Source organism: Anabrus simplex, chromosome 1 (assembly GCF_040414725.1).
Source record: "Anabrus simplex isolate iqAnaSimp1 chromosome 1, ASM4041472v1, whole genome shotgun sequence".
In the NCBI taxonomy this organism is placed as follows: Eukaryota; Metazoa; Arthropoda; class Insecta; order Orthoptera; family Tettigoniidae; genus Anabrus; species Anabrus simplex.
In genome coordinates, this window is record NC_090265.1 from 1,137,488,885 (window position 1) to 1,137,505,029 (window position 16,145).

General features: G+C 39.9%; 1 protein-coding gene across 1 annotated transcript in view; it reads left to right on the forward strand.

Annotated features, from left to right (window-relative positions):
* poe (E3 ubiquitin-protein ligase-like protein poe) overlaps window positions 1–16,145 on the forward strand; it is a 797,274-nt gene that overhangs the window by 388,200 nt on the left and 392,929 nt on the right. Inside the window, exon 36 of the mRNA XM_067137373.2 lies at window positions 4,281–4,548. Coding sequence (XP_066993474.2) covers window positions 4,281–4,548 — 268 coding nt within the window. The remainder of the gene's footprint in view (window positions 1–4,280; window positions 4,549–16,145) is intronic.

Below are 16,145 nucleotides of genomic sequence, written 5' to 3' on the forward strand. Positions count from 1 at the left end.
CTACAGAAGAAATTACATAGTAATAATAATAATAATAATTAAACTAATTTTATACTCTAGCTTGTGGTTTCCCACAGATATCAGGAAGTTTGTGCACTGAAGAAACAGGCTGCACAGAAATTTATATCACAAATTATTTCTGTTTTATTTTCAAGAACATTATTTTGTACACCTTCAATGGTTACTGTGTGTAATATTTTCAAGTAAGCTAACGGCAGGAGTAAGCTACAAAAACCAAGCGTGTGATTTTTGGTGCTGCTATTGGAGGTCAAAGGCCCTCATGAAAAAAGCACATGGGAAGTGTTTTTCATGACCTCTTTCATACTATTTGTTTCAGTGCTAATCACAGGCAGTCATATTAACTACTGGAAGAAACTTTAAACAGCAAAACAAATGTTACGGTACATGCAATTTGTAATCAATAGTTTCAACTCCGAGTGAGGCATGGCATGGCGTCCCAGGCTATCGCGACAACAGCATACAACTTACCCTGCATCAACCAGCTACTAATCCATATTATTCTACCCAATACAAAGTCAAACTGATTTTTAAAAGGTGAGTTTATTGTATGTCAGTCATACAGCATAACCTTTGGATATATAAAGATAACGATGTGACCATGAACGCAATTTTCCAACCATCCCAAACCGAGGAAAAATTACCATACAAAATTGATAACTTACTTTTTTGGAAATATGTTGTATGAGCAATCAATCCATAGACTGGTTTGATGCAGCACCCATGCCACCCTATCATATGTTAACCTTTCCATTTCTAGGTAACTACTTCATCCTACAATTGCTCTAATCTGCTTGTCATATTCACACCTTGATCTACTCCTCCTACACTTCCCTCAAAAACCAACTGAACAAGTACTGGGTGCCTTAAGATGTGTCCTATCATTCTCTTACTTCTTCTCAAATTTAGCCAAATTGATTTCCTCTCACCATTTCGATTCAGTATGCCTTCATTTCTAATTCAATCTACCCTTTCACCTTGAGCATTATTCTGTAACACTGCATTTCAAAATCTTCCATTCTCTTTCTGTCTGAGCTAGTTATCATTCATATTTCACTTCCATACAATGCCACACACCAGACGAAAGTCTTCAAAAATATTTTTCTGATTCCTATTTGAGTGTTCAAAGTGAGCAATTTTCTTTTCTTAAGAATGGCCTTCCTTGCTTGTGCTAGTCTTCATTTTGTGTCCTTCTCACTTGTGCCATCTTTAATTATTTTACTATCAAAGTAACGATGTTCATCTATGAGGGTAGATCGGAAAGTAACGCACAATAATTTCTTTCCCAAAAAGTTTAATATCTACCAAAACCAAACAAATCACAAATGAACTTACATCTTTGTGAATTTGGAGAAAAGAAGGTCAAAGTTTCTCAACACATTTATCCCATTGTGGCAACCACTTTCAATATGCCCTGTTCAAAGAAGTCAGTTTGGTTGGAGTATACCCATCTGCAGGCTGCTGATTTCACTTCCGCATCTGTCGCAAAGTGTTGGCCGGCCAGGAATTTCTTCATGGGACCAAGCAGATGAAAGTCCAACAGTGCCAGGTCCAGGCTGTATAGTGGATGCTGGAGTACCTCCCACCCATATTTGGAGAGTTTCTCACGAAAAGGAATAGCAGCATGGGAACGTTGTCATGAAGTTTGACACCGTTGGCATTAATGTTGCGGCGTTTGTCATGAAGGGCACAATGCAACTTAACTAAAGTTTTAATTTAGGTTGCAGCATTCACAAGGGGCTGCCTGGCCGAGGCGGTAAAGGCGTGCTCGGTTCGCCCGGAAGGACGTGGGTTCAAATCCCAGTTGGGAAGAACTAACCACTCTTCCCCATCCAGTGCCGAGGTTACGGATAGTGGAAGCCTTTACCTTCCACCCCTCCAGGGGCCTTCATGGTCTGTACGGGGATGACTTTGCTTTTTTGCAAGATTCACAGTGCTCCCGTGTTCAGCAAAGTCCACCAATAACACATCAAACATGTCCCAGAACACTGTCACAAACACTAACCTAACAGACTGAGTCACTTTGAATTTTTTTCCATACTGGGGAAGCAGCATGTTTCCACTCCATAGAGGCCTGCTTGGTTTCGGGCGTGTAGTGGTACGCCCGCGACTCATCACCAGTGAAGATTCCTTTCAGAAAGGCATGCCCTTCTGCAGCATAACGCGTTAAGTAATGCATGCTTGTCATGTTTCGTTGGCCCTTGTGGTTGCCTGTCAGGTACTTAAGCACCCAGCGAGCACTGAATGTACGTTATTTCAACGTGTCGTGAACAATGTCATACATCGCACCATAGGAAATGTTGAACATCTGCGATAAGTTTTGCAGGTACACGCGCCGGTCATTCAAAATTGCTGCCTCAATGGCACAGACATCCTGCACAGTTGAAGCTGTTACCAGCCGCCTGGAGTATGGCGAATTACTAAGGTTCACATGGCCCTCTTGGAAGAATGCACTCCGCCTGGAGACATTGCTAGGATCCAGACAGTCATCGCCATATGCGCCACGCATGTCCCTGTGATATTCACTCGGTGTATACTCTTTGACCCACAAATATCGAACTACGCTTCCCTGCTCTTCACACGTAGATGACAGTAACATGCGCGCCATGTTTGTTTTGTAGTTCAGGCTTCTCTCGCTAGAGCTGCACATGAATATAAAATACCCTCTCTAGCGCAAACTTCAAACTATATCGCCGTGAACTTTCAACATTCCAGCTGCTATATCAGGGGAGAAAAAAATATGATTGTGTGTTGCTTTCCGTTCTTTCTCGTACTTCCTTTAAGACATCATTTCCTAATCTAATATTTCCTGCATCACCTGACTTCATTCGACTGCACTCCATTACTTTTGTTTTGCACTTCTTTATTTTCTTCTTATACCCCTTAACCAAGGCTCTCCAGCAATTTCTCCAGATTTTATGCAGACTCGGATAAAATATCATCAGCAAATCTCAGGGTTTTCATTTCCTCTCCTTGAAGTGCGATTCCCTTTCCAAATTCCTCTTTCATTTCCTTTATCACCTGTTCTGTATAAACATTGAAAAGGAGGAGGGACAAGCTGCAGACTTGCCTCACTCCTTTCTTAGATTGTTGCTTCTTTTACAAAGCCCTCTATTCTTATCACTGCAAACTGGTTTTTATACAGATTGTGGATAATTCTTCTTTCTTGGTATCTGATCCTGATCACCTTTAGAATCTCAAATAGCTTGGTCCAGTCAAACGGAAATAAAATTCTGAAGTTTATAAACAATGTATAAAATCCCAATGTTAATTGTGGTGTTATATTTTGGAGTTATGGAGAAATTATGTCTTGAAAGTTTGTGTGGTTGAAGCACGCTTTAAAATGGGCCCTTTTTGTGTAACTCTTAGGTTCTTCATCTAACAAAACTAATTTTGAGTAATAAATGTATGAAACTACCTAAAAACAGAAAACATTTACCAATATTTTTTTTTTTCCAAGTGTAATACTGTTACCATATATTTTCTTTTTTCAGGTAGTTTATAGATTTATTATAAATGAAACCAGGAAAAGAGGGGTGTTTTGGTTTTGTCCGTAGGCTTATTGGTTATCTCATAAACATCCTCCAAACTCGAGTAAGCCTCATTCTCACAGATGCATCGGTCGCCTATAGAGCATCAACTGGAAAGACCTGCTCCAAACTTCTCCGGGGGGCCACACACCATTATTATTGTACAGTTATTTGTTATCTAAGGTCATTACAAGTTCATTACTTGTAATTATTTGTTGTTATAATGAATTAAGGATCTTCTTTGAAAAGCCAGTATCAACCATCAAGATCTTCACCGATGAGCCGAAACCTTATTAACTTGCTGTTTTCATTAAAAGGAAATGAAAACCTTATCCCCCTACGTTGATACCAGAAGAAACGACCTGTACTTTTATAGCCTGCAAAAATAATGTTTGGGCAGAGGCTTTTTCCAACACTGTTCTGTAGTAGTTAATATTATAAAATTACAGTAGTAGTGGTAGTAAATATTAGATTTTAATTTAATTTTACAATACTGTGTAAAAAGTGAATTCTTTCCTGTAAAGAAGAAATTGATGTTTGGTGTAAAATCATAAAGTTTTTAATGTATTTTTGATTTACGCCATGAAGGTTTAAATTACGAAAGTACATACAGTACCATACTTTTTTACTTACTTGAAAGAAGGGGTGTATTAGGTTTTTAAAAGAGATTATATCTCATTGAACTATCCCTTAAAGCTATAAACTTCAGCTTCATCTGCTTATTTTTTTCAGGATGTTAATGGCCAAGTTGGTGGGGGAGGAGTATCCATATACTACTCACACGCCTTGCAGCTACTTTTCTTCAGTTATAGTCAAGGCCGCAGCTTCGTGGCTCCACTGACAAGTATGGAAAGTGGATTATCTACTGTGTTCCTCATCAATGTGGGAAAAGCTGGTAGTGGCAATGGCAATAAGGCTAACAACTCTCAACCACAACCACTTTGCCAGTGGAGTGAAGTTCCTAACCATCCAGGCTTAGTGTGCAGTGTCATGCAGAGTAGTAAGTGTCTATAAGATAATTTTGCTTATAAGAAACATAAATTGTATATAGTGAAATATTATACTGAGTACCAGAATTATAAATGGTTACCTATTATTAGCTCATTCACATTATCAGGAAGGTGAAAATTTTGCAAAAATTTTGTGAAACGTACTCGAAGTAAATGGGAGGAGAGATCCTTCCTTTATCTTGCCATTGGCCCATCGACCCACCCCTATAAATACTCTTCTATAGAAAAATTATAAACTACATCAGTCTCTGAAATGCGGCCATTTCCTGTGTTCCTATAGCTCCAATAGAGCTTGCTTCATGTGTGGCCCACTGCTACCATATTCTGTGAATATAATGAAACTATGAAATTAGAAAATGACTTATCATTGCGTCTGCCAGATGTGGTTACAGTATCAGTGACGTAGGTATCCAATGGTCTTCTCACTAGCCAATACTGTTGCAAGGGATACTAGAGGCCTATAGGTCTCTCCGTGTCTCTATCCCTTTGCTTGCACCCAACCCATTGATCTCGTCACTAACTTGACGTATCTCACGTTCTTGTCACTAGCACAAATTCCAAAGTTGGCAGTTTTGTGCATTGTGCTGTGACTTTGTGTAAGCCACGCCATGTTGGATTCTTAACCTCTGTTTCGCACATTAGTAAATTTTTAACTTCTAAGCAAACTAGTGGCCTTGAACAGCAATGGCTGCTTCCCTATCGGGTGCATTTTTGAAAATATTAATAAATGTATTAGAACAAGGAACATTTAAGGAATAGGTCAAGTATGGAACAAGATATTTTTGAGCTATGTCACTGAAGGTAGCAATACATTCAAACACAAAACTTCTTGAAGGACATAACAAAATTAGAATCAGACATAGCACAATTAGCCATGGAATATTGTCTTTACACTGAACCACACCTCACACCCTTACATATCATGCAGAATCACCAGAGTGAGATAATGTCATAGCAGTATTTCCCAATACTGTTTGAAGTACGAAGAAAACCATTAGAATCCATATTACAATAACATTTTCCTGTGCTGTTTCAGTGTCCTGGTTATGATGTTAAAAAATGCGTCAACCAAGTTACCACTGGAATAAGTGGCCCTCTTAAAGTATTAACAATCTCTTCGGAGGATTGATGAACAGGTGGAAGTTAAGGGCACCCTCCTGCCTTTTGGGGTGAGAGGTCTCCCTTAGAGGCAGATGAAATAAATCAGTTGGTCAACAGCATAGGATATGGAAGCAAAAGGGAAATCTCCACATTAACGAGTTAATGATATCCCATGAGCGCATCGTGCATAGTCACAGAAATGATACTGTTATGTCATCCAATCAGTAGTGACTAGCGTATGTGTGGATCCGGGCCAACTGATGTGAAATGTGTGACCAGATGTGCAGTGGTGAGCAACCAGGCCATGCACGACAAATCTGCTACTGGTCTAACGATTACAAACCAGCTCTACAATGGCAAAACTATCACAACATTGAACATGAGAGGATTACATATGATGGGAAAGCTTCACATTGGAAAACAAAAACTGATACGGCGCAAAGTTGACATTTTCAGCTTACCAGAAACTCACTGGATAGGCTGCGGGCACTTCACCACTGGAGATCATGTTGTATAAATCACTGGTGCAGATGAAATAGGTTTGAATGGAGTCTCATCATCATCAAGCGACTGTCTCATTATGTAGAAGCGGATAGACCTATCAATAAAAGAACGTTGACTCTCACCCTCAACTCCAAACTGTATAGGCTGCACCTGATCAAATTATACCTGCTCTTGCTGCTGATTATGAGATAGAAGAATTTTGTGAGAGCTTAGAGAATGTAATAGCAGTCTCGAAACCAAAGTGAATCATAGTCGTTCTATGAGATTTTAATGCCTAGTCGAGAATACTGCAATGGACGATCGCTTGTAAGGCACGGCATGACACATTATGGTTTAGGGATACACAGTGAATGAGGCAGCTGTTTATTACAGTTCACTATTGATTTTCCATTATAGATATCATGTTCAAACACAAACGATGTCTGTTCGCATGGACCTCCCCGAATGGACAATACAAGAATCAGATTGATTACATTTTTGAAGGCAGTAGGTGGAGAAATTCTTTTTGCAACATCAGAACGAAACCAGTTGGTGAATGTGGGTGTGATAATCGTCTCTTACGTCAAACTGGGGCTGATGACCTAGATGTTACATTCCTTTAGACAACAAGCATCATCATCATCATCATTAGTCAAACTGAGCAAACTGGGGCTGATGACCTAGATGTTACATCCCTCTAGACAACAATCATCATCATCATCATTAGTCAAACTGAGCAAACTAGTGATCAGAACAAAACTGACGTGAATGGTAATTCTTGAGCCACTTGCCTTCCACTAGGGCTTTGAAGCATTGGACCACATGATTTTGAAGGAAACTGCAGCATAGCATGGAAGAGAATATGGGAATGGATCACAGAAACAACTACCAAGATGATCCCAATGCTAAACACAGTCATGAAATGCCAACACTGAATGTTCAAAGAAACTGTGGCGCTGTTTCAGAACTGATTTTGTGTCTGACATACCATAACCAGAACATCAGGGACGACTGCTGAGAAAGGTGAACAATGCCATCAAACACGCTTGCAGGAAAGACAAAAATGAACACATTAAGAAGCTGTGCCCTGAGCGTGAGAACCATTCAGAGGAGAATCATTGCACAGAATATGATGAAAATGAAATACTTGGCTCAAGAATTCAAGCCTATGATGCAAGTAATCGAGAACAGCCAAGGAAATATTACGGTCATGGAAGGCTTGGCATCCAACTATTTCATGCTGAACCAGAACACATGATAGAATGAAATTCAGAATGCCTTGAATCATTCATTCTGAGAGAAGAGGTAGAATGTGCAGTGAAGAAGCTATGCAATGGAAATGCCCCCAACTCTGAAGGAACCACCACTGAAATGCTAAAGAACATAAGTGAACTTTGCATTGATGGTCTTCATAGGCTGTGGCAGAAGATATGGACATCTGTGATCTGCCCAGAACAGTGGCACCACTCTGTTTTTATACCACTGTTCTAAAGGGGCTCTCCTGTTGATGGTGAAATGTACAGAACAATAGTTCTCATTTCCCATGCCAGAAAGTAATACTCACGATACTGACTCCCCTGTGGGTGGGGGCGGTAGAATAACACCCACGGTATCCCCTGCTTGTCATAAGCGGCGACTAAAAGGGGCCCCAGGGGCTCTGAACTTTGGAGCGTGGGTTGGCGACCACGGGGCCCTCAGCTGAGTCCTGGCATTTCTTCCACTTACTTGTGCCAGGCTCCTCACTTTCATCTCTCCTATCCGACCTCCCTTGGTTAACTCTTGTTCTTTTCCGACCCCAACGCTATTAGGTTTGCGAGGGCTAGGGAGTCTTTCATTTTCACGCCCTTTGTGGCCCTTGTCTTCCTTTGGCCAATACCTTCATTTTTCGAAGTGTCGGACCCCTTCCATTTTTTCTCTCTGATTAGTGTTATATAGAGGATGGACTCCCTCTTAAAACAATAATCACCACCACCCTCACGATACTGAATGGGAGACTGAAGACCTTCCTCCTCCCACAAATACAGGATGAGTAGATATAAAGGAACTTGTGAACAAGTTCTTAACCTCCAGCGGCTTGGACCAGAGAGTGTATTAGGATGTTCACTCAAACATACAAAAATTAGCTGGTGAAGTAATATTTAATTTTATATTTTCTCGAATCACGACGATGTTCGTAACCTGCAGATAGCCAGAGGGTGATGAGATTATGCTTGGTATCCTCTTACCATCTGCACTATATGTTTATCTTCAAACAAGATGTCTTCTGAAGTGGCCATTTTTTGTGCACTTGAGTGTACATGTGATTCGTGGACTTCAAAAAAGCTATCACTAAGATGAAATGGTCTAGACTCTGGAACATTCTCATTGAAATGGGGACACCGATACACCTAGTGCATTTGATCCAGAAACTGCACTCTATGAACAGATTTCTTCTTGGCTAATTCTGTTGTGAAACAGGACTGTATTCTTTCCCCTCTTCATCATGAGGGAAGTACTTTAAGACTAGAATGGTGGCTTTGTAGTTGGAGGCAGACAAATAAGTCATCTTCGATACACAGACGACACTTTGATAATACTTTGATAATGTAAGTCTGGTTTGATAATGTAAGTCTGGTCATCACAAGCTAGAGACTATCGTATGGAGGATAGATGAACACAGCAGAATGTGTGAACTCCATATCAACACCATGAAGACCACGGCAATGATTATAGATCACCCTAACAACAGCCTGTCTGACATTGCGAGGGTTGCTAACTTTGAAGTTGTAAGCTACTTTGGTCACTATGGTTCTGTTGTCTCTAACAGTGGGGACTGCGAACTTGAAGTCCGTAGGTGTTTTGTAAAGGCAAGGAGTTTGACGGCAACTTCCTTGCATATATTGGGAACAAAATAGTGGGATCCACCTATTCAATACAACACAATGTTATAAAATGCATTATAACATTTTATTAATAATGAGCCCAGTTTCGATGCATGTATGCATTATCTTCAGCCATAAACTTGAAAACAGACAATAACAACTTAAGGTTACAAAAACAATGCGTAATAAATATATACGCTAATCTTGTGGATAATTGGTAGAAATTGACATGATTAAAAACATGAGCCGGGAACAATAACTTATAACACTAACTTTAAAGTTCTCTTTTTCTGAAAATGTAACACGATTTCCTTATTGAATGCGTAAGGTCTTAACGAAGTGAAAGTCCTCTTGATGAAAGTTCACCGAGTCTTGAAATGTAGGATAAAAATGTTAGGAGCTTCAGTCAAAAAACATTTTCAAAGCACTGACTGAAATACTGGTCATTAAAATTGTATGTAGTGTTCTTTGTTAAAATAACATATTATTTTTAAAATGACGTAACCACTTTTAAATCTGAAAAGAACGTGAAAAATTCTTCAAGCTCCGTTTTTCATGGTAAAATACAGGTCTTCTCTAACCAAAAATCACACGTCATGTCACACGCCCCCAGAGGTATCAGATTTACTCAAAAAATTTAGGACAGGACCTCATTCTTTTTAAAAAGATTTTCTAAATTTCCCCCTTTTCTCTATCTGCTTCAGGTCCCACCTTGAACTGAGAACACCTTCTAGCACCCTGGGGCAAATACAGTGTCCGCCTCATTTTCACATAAAAAATATAAAATTATAAATCCACAGTGGACCAACTCCAGCCAGAGCTTTGTTAAGGGTTAGTTTTGAATAGGTGGATCCAAATTTTTTGTTTCCAATATATTCTCGGTTCAATATGGATTTAATATGAAGTTCTTAAACTTGAATTACTCGCATATAGAAAGACACCTCTATCAATATAACGATGAAACATACTTTTGCGGACATTCATTTCTCCCATTGCCACAAACACAGTAGAAACCCGGACCTTAAAGATGACAGACCCCTGCAGGATCAAATCTTTGGAAGGGTGGTGCTACAGAAGAATATTGCGAATACCTTGGATGGAACACCGAATAAACAAGCCACTCTTGAAGCAGCTTGGCTTCAAAATAAGGCTGTCATTATTTATCAACCAGCAACAAGTCAGGTACTTCAGTCACATTGTCAGAAGACCCAATGGACTGGAGAAGACTATCTTTGAAGGGAAAGTCACTGGCCGAAGGCCCATTCGATGTGCTCCATTAAGATGTATGGATCAACTAAAGAGCCTAACTGGAGAGAACGTGCAAGCAGCAATTCACCATGCCCTCGACAAATACTCGTGGAGACAGGTCAACAAGGGGCTAGCTACACAATGCCACTACACCTTTACAGATAGGTTAGAATAAGAAAGACTCGTATATTCTCTCTCTCTCTCTCTCTCTCTCTCTCTCTCTCTCTCTCTCTCTCTCTTAGAAGTATGGAACACAAGTAGAATAATTAGAGCTAATAGAACAAGAGTCGCACAACAGTTTTGCCCTTCTCTCTTTGTTCTGTTGCTCTCTTTTCCCCCACACTGGCCACCTATTATGTTTGTCTTCCTTTCTCTCTGTATATGACTTGATAACACAGTTTCTATGTTCTTTCTGCCTGTATCATACACAACTTGCATAACCACAAGAATTAAATATTTTTAAAATAAACTTTTCCTGTAAACAAAGCTTCTGCATTTGCTCTTATCACCTTCAGTGCCTTATTCACTTGTATTTTGAATGATAACTGGTAAATCTTAAGTATTCTTGACACGACTGAATGCAACACAGAATTGTCTGACCGTCTTACTAATAAACGGTGTATAACTTTTATACAAGGTTTATACACCGATTATGTGAAATTCGTTACTAATAAACCGTGTATAAGCCTCCTGTGTATACATCTGTTATAGTTATTCATTGTATTGCTTATACAGACCAGGACCCTTGTATAAGCGTTGTATAGCAGTGAGTAGCGGAAAAAGAAACGAGTGAGCAATTTATTTTCGTGGTATTTATTGTCTACAGTAATATAATCGAGGTGAAATATTCGACTTATCCATTTAACATTGAAAGAATGGACGATAACGTTGATCTTCACGATATTTTAAACATAGAAGACATACACCATTCAGAGGTTATGGACGCTAGACATCTTCGTAAAGTAAAACACTTTAAAGAGACGGAATGGCAATGAATAACTATAAAATAAATTATGGTTGGGCGTATTTTTGTGTAATAATGTGTTACTGCTTAATAGACTTTTGATATTGCGAGTTTATTATACATTATCTGCCCCTACAAAGATCTTTCTCAAAATTGAGTACCTATAAAATTGGGCATATTCCTCGAGATAAAAAATGGCATCACTTGAAAACCATACGTAATATGATTTCGATACTTTGTAGTTGAATACCCAGAAATATAACGTATAAATGCCTAATAGACTTTTTTGATCAAACCTTTCTTTTAAGCTACAAAACAGTTTTTCCTTTCTCCTGAAAAGTAAGGATTTTGGAATGTGTAGGCCTACCCTGTTCAACTCGCCGATTCAATTACAATTGCTTACGTTTTCCGTACTACCCCAGTTAGGAGCTTTTGATCTTAGCTTTTCCATTTCTTTTTTGGCGTTCATTACACAAGCAAGCTGAAGAAATGTTGATATCAATATGAGTCAATTTCCAGCTGTCTCATGGAATGACAATGAATAACTAAGTTATAAAAGAAATGATGGTTGGGCGTATGTTTGTGTAATAATGTATTACTGCTTAATAGACTTTTGAAATTGCGAGTTTATTATACATTATCTGCCCCTACAAAGATCTTTCTCAAACTTGAGTACCTACAAAATGGGACATATTCCTCGAGATAAAAAATGGCATAACTTGAAAACCATACGTAATATGATTTCCATACTTTGTAGTTGAATACGCAGAAATATGATGTATAAATGCCTAATAGAAACTTTTTTGATCAAACCTTTCGTTTAGCTACAAAATAGGTTTTCCTTTCTCCTGAAAAGGATTTTGGAATGTGTACGGTACACTTTTCAACTCGCTGATTCAATTACAATTGCTTGCGTTTTCCGTACTATCCCAGTTAGGAGCTATTGATCTTTTCTTAAGCCATTCCATTTCTTTTTTTTGGCATTCATTACACAAGCAAGCTGAAGAAATGTTGATATCAGTATAAGCCAATTTCCAGCTGTCTCACTTAGTGTTACAACTGCCTTTTCGATATGCCGTGCTACTGTGCGACTTTCCGGAAAGTTTTGCTCGTAGATAACCAGCAGAAGCGATCATAAAGGCGGTGAACGTGCGAAATACGTCATTGAACTGCAGGAAGAGATTCCTACGCCTTGGAACGAGTGTATACGTGCTGTATAGTAATACAATGCGTATACATATTGTGCCTTTGCTGGCAAGATGTAGTGTTTACAGTGCACTATGTCTTCTGGTATGGGCTAGAGCAATTTTGTTACTTTCATTGATCTGTCTCAGCTTTATCCTTGGCTTTGACAAAATGAAAGTGACTGAGGTATGAGTGATGCTAGTAATGCCATTCCTTCTGCAGCCAGTCCCTGCTATGAATGGTGTGAAAATATTGCTCATAGGGTCGGTTGGTGCATGCATTTCAGTGGGCTTGGCAGACTGATATGTAATAGCAACTTCTGGCTCGGTGAGGAAAGCAACGGGAAACTACCTCACTCCTCATTTCCCTAGTACGCCTCTTCAGTGATGCCCAGGCCATCTATGACAGCTGATGGCGGAGCTGTTGAGGATCCAATCAGCCTTCGGGCTGAGGACTAAACATACAACACACCTCGTTTATTAGTAAGAAAAATGTAAAACGCTTATACAGGGTTTATTCACTGTTTAACTAAACAAGAGTTAAACAACTGTATAAGGACTTTTTATTAGTAAGACGGTGAGTAAACACAAGCTGAGGAAGATAGATGTCAAGTCTACAAGAAGTCTGGCCCTGCTTTACTACTGGATCAGGGTTTAAAATTTGTTTTTGTACTTTAATAAGACCAAAGAAATATGGAGAAATAAGTATACTTTGGAAGAGAATACCTATGTCACTGAAGGTAGCAAATGATTGAAACACAGAACAAAATTAGTCAGACCTAACACAGTTAACCACAGAACCTTACACCCTCACTCTTTCTATCAGTATCGTACATAACGTGCAGAACCACCACAGGGAAATAACTCAATTTTTCCCCATTTTGTTTGGAGCAGAATCAGCATAATACAATAGCGGAGAGCTCAGTTATAGTGTAAAGTGTGTGTCAAGGCAAACTCGTAAATCTACAAGATAAACGGCAGCCAAGTGCCATTCATGACCTAATCTCTATAGTTTTAATAATCATCGTCCAAGACTGACAAAAATCTTCACGCTACGGAATGTAATTCAACAAGTATCAGCAATTGAATGTGCAATGCAGCATTTCCGTGCCCAACTCAAGGAGGCGACTAGCATCGCCAGCCGGGAGGAGAAACTACAGCGGCTGGAGGAGGAGTTCTGTGCATTTTAAGAGAAAGTGTCCGGTGAACTAAGACATTAAAAAAAAAAAAAATTAAAATAGAGGAAAAGCTGGACGAGCAAAGCGAATGGATGGGCAAAGCAGAACAGCATAGCCGCCAATACTGTGTAATTTTGCATGACGTCCTAGAAGCACCAGGTGAAAACGTGTACACTTAAGTAATATCAACTATTAATGAAAAACTGGATATAGCATTAATGTGTCTGACATTGACCATTGCCATCACCTAGGTGTTCCGAAGCGAACAACGGCTGATGTGGTGGCCACGGGTAAATGCCCTTTGATTATTATGTCCCTGCGGTACAAGGATTGTGACCACATCTGGAGGGCTAAACGTGAGCTTAAATGCACACACCTCCTCCCGACGGATTTGCTCACGGGCACCAGGTCGGCTCCGTGGCTAAAGGGTTAGCATGCTGGCCATTGGCCACAGGGGTCCCGGGTTCGATTCCCGGCAGGGTCGGGAATTTTAACCATCATTGGTTAATTTTGCTGCATTGGGACTGGGTGTATGTGTCGTCCCCATCAATAATTTCATCCTCATCACAACGCGCAGGTCGTCTTCGGGTCTCAAATAGAAAGACCTGCATCTGGCGAGCCGAACTTGTCATCGGACACTCCCGGCACTAAAAGCCATACGCCATTTCATTTTTTTACGGGTACCAGGAAAAATATCTTAAATCATGCACATGATCACTTTGGCTTAAATCGTGTTTGGAGTCAGGGCGGTTGCATCATTGTGCTATATGACAATGGGCAAAACTGGTCGAAACCGGTACCGCTTTTAACCAAATAAGAATGTAACACTACATTTCTTATTTACTTGTATTGAATAGGTTGAACCACTTAATTTCTTGTTTCAATTTAATCGTTATGGCTCACGTTGACGAAATACAATCCCTCTTTCATGATAGTAATACCTTGCAATGCATATGTGTAACTGAGACTTGGTTACAACCCTCACTAAACTCAGGCCTTGTTGAATTAATTAACATGACTTTACATTGTCTAGATCGAAGAAAACAAATAGCAGGAAGGTGTGCTATTAATTGTTGTAATGATCTCAAAAGTAAAATAGTGGCTACTTCAGACCCGACAATTCCCAATCGACCAGAATTTATGTTTGTAGAAATTTCGGCTAACAATCAAAAAGTACTGATCGGAGTGGTTTATAAAACCCCAGGCGTAAGACAGTATCGGACCTTGAACTTTGTTTAGTCAAGTTAACACATTCACGCCCGTATCCGAGTTATTGCCTATAGCGCGTGAGCATGTTGTGGACCGTATCCGAGTTAGCGCGGATAAGCGCAACCTTGAATTGCAGCCGTTCCTACGCAGCTGGGATCTATTTTGGTCACAAATATGTGCGAGAGAGACGAAGGTAATACCCTTATGAATGTTTCTACTCAACAGAAACCACATGGCCACGGCGATTTTCCCTCCCAATGCACTTTTTTTGTTTTGTTTCTGAAGGTAGCCTAGCGCTAGCCCAGCTGGCTGCGTAGTTGGTTTCTGATTGCACAAGCGTGTGTATAGTCGTGTTCTGAAGTGCAACCATGGCATGTAGGGACAATGTAAGTGTTGACGAAATTGCCGACATCCTTTTCAATGAAGACTCAGGTGATGAACTGATTCCTGAACTAAGTGAAATTGAAAGTGACAGTGATGACAGTGAAGACGATTCTCCCGGACAACACGTGACAGTAAACATAGTACCGGTATCTGAATGTTCACCTTTATATCGCCCCCCTGCGATCCCATTTATTGCTAAACCACGTATAAATACTGAAACAGAAAACACTAATGAGATGTCATTTGTAAATCTATTTCTCACAGCTGAATTTCTCGAATACCTATGCGAGCAAACAAATCTGTATGCGAGTCATGTAATCAGTGCTGCGCCGCGCCCCTTCTCTAAACACTCTTGCTCAAACGTGGAGTCTGGTGACTGTTTCAGAAATGAGACAGTTCCTGGGTTTGATGCTCACTACCGGCATTATTAGTAAACCATGTCTCAGAATGTACTGGACAGAAGATCCAATTTTCTCCACTCCTATTTTCTCAAAGACAATGTCACAAAATCGCTTTGAAAGTATCCTCTCATTTCTCCACTTTAGTGACAGCAGCGAATACGAGCACAGCACTGACAGATTGTATAAAATCAGACCTATTTTACAGAAACTTTCGGACAGATTTACAGAGCTTTATACCCCCAAACAGAAAATTGCTCTGGACGAAGGAATGCTAGCCTGGAGAGGGCGCCTAAGATTCCGCGTATATAACCCCGGTAAAATAATAAAATATGGCATTTTAGTGAGGATGGTTTGCGAGTCTAACACGGGGTACATCTGTAAACTCATGATATATGATGCAAGTGGTGCGAATTTACAAAGCACAGATTTTCAGCTGCTTGAAAATTATCTTGGCCAGGGGTATACAGTCTATATGGAAAATTGTTACAATAGCGTTGGACTTGCGAAACAATTACGGGAACAGAACACTGCCGTATGTGGAACAATACGGTCAAATAGGGGTGTACCAAAAGAT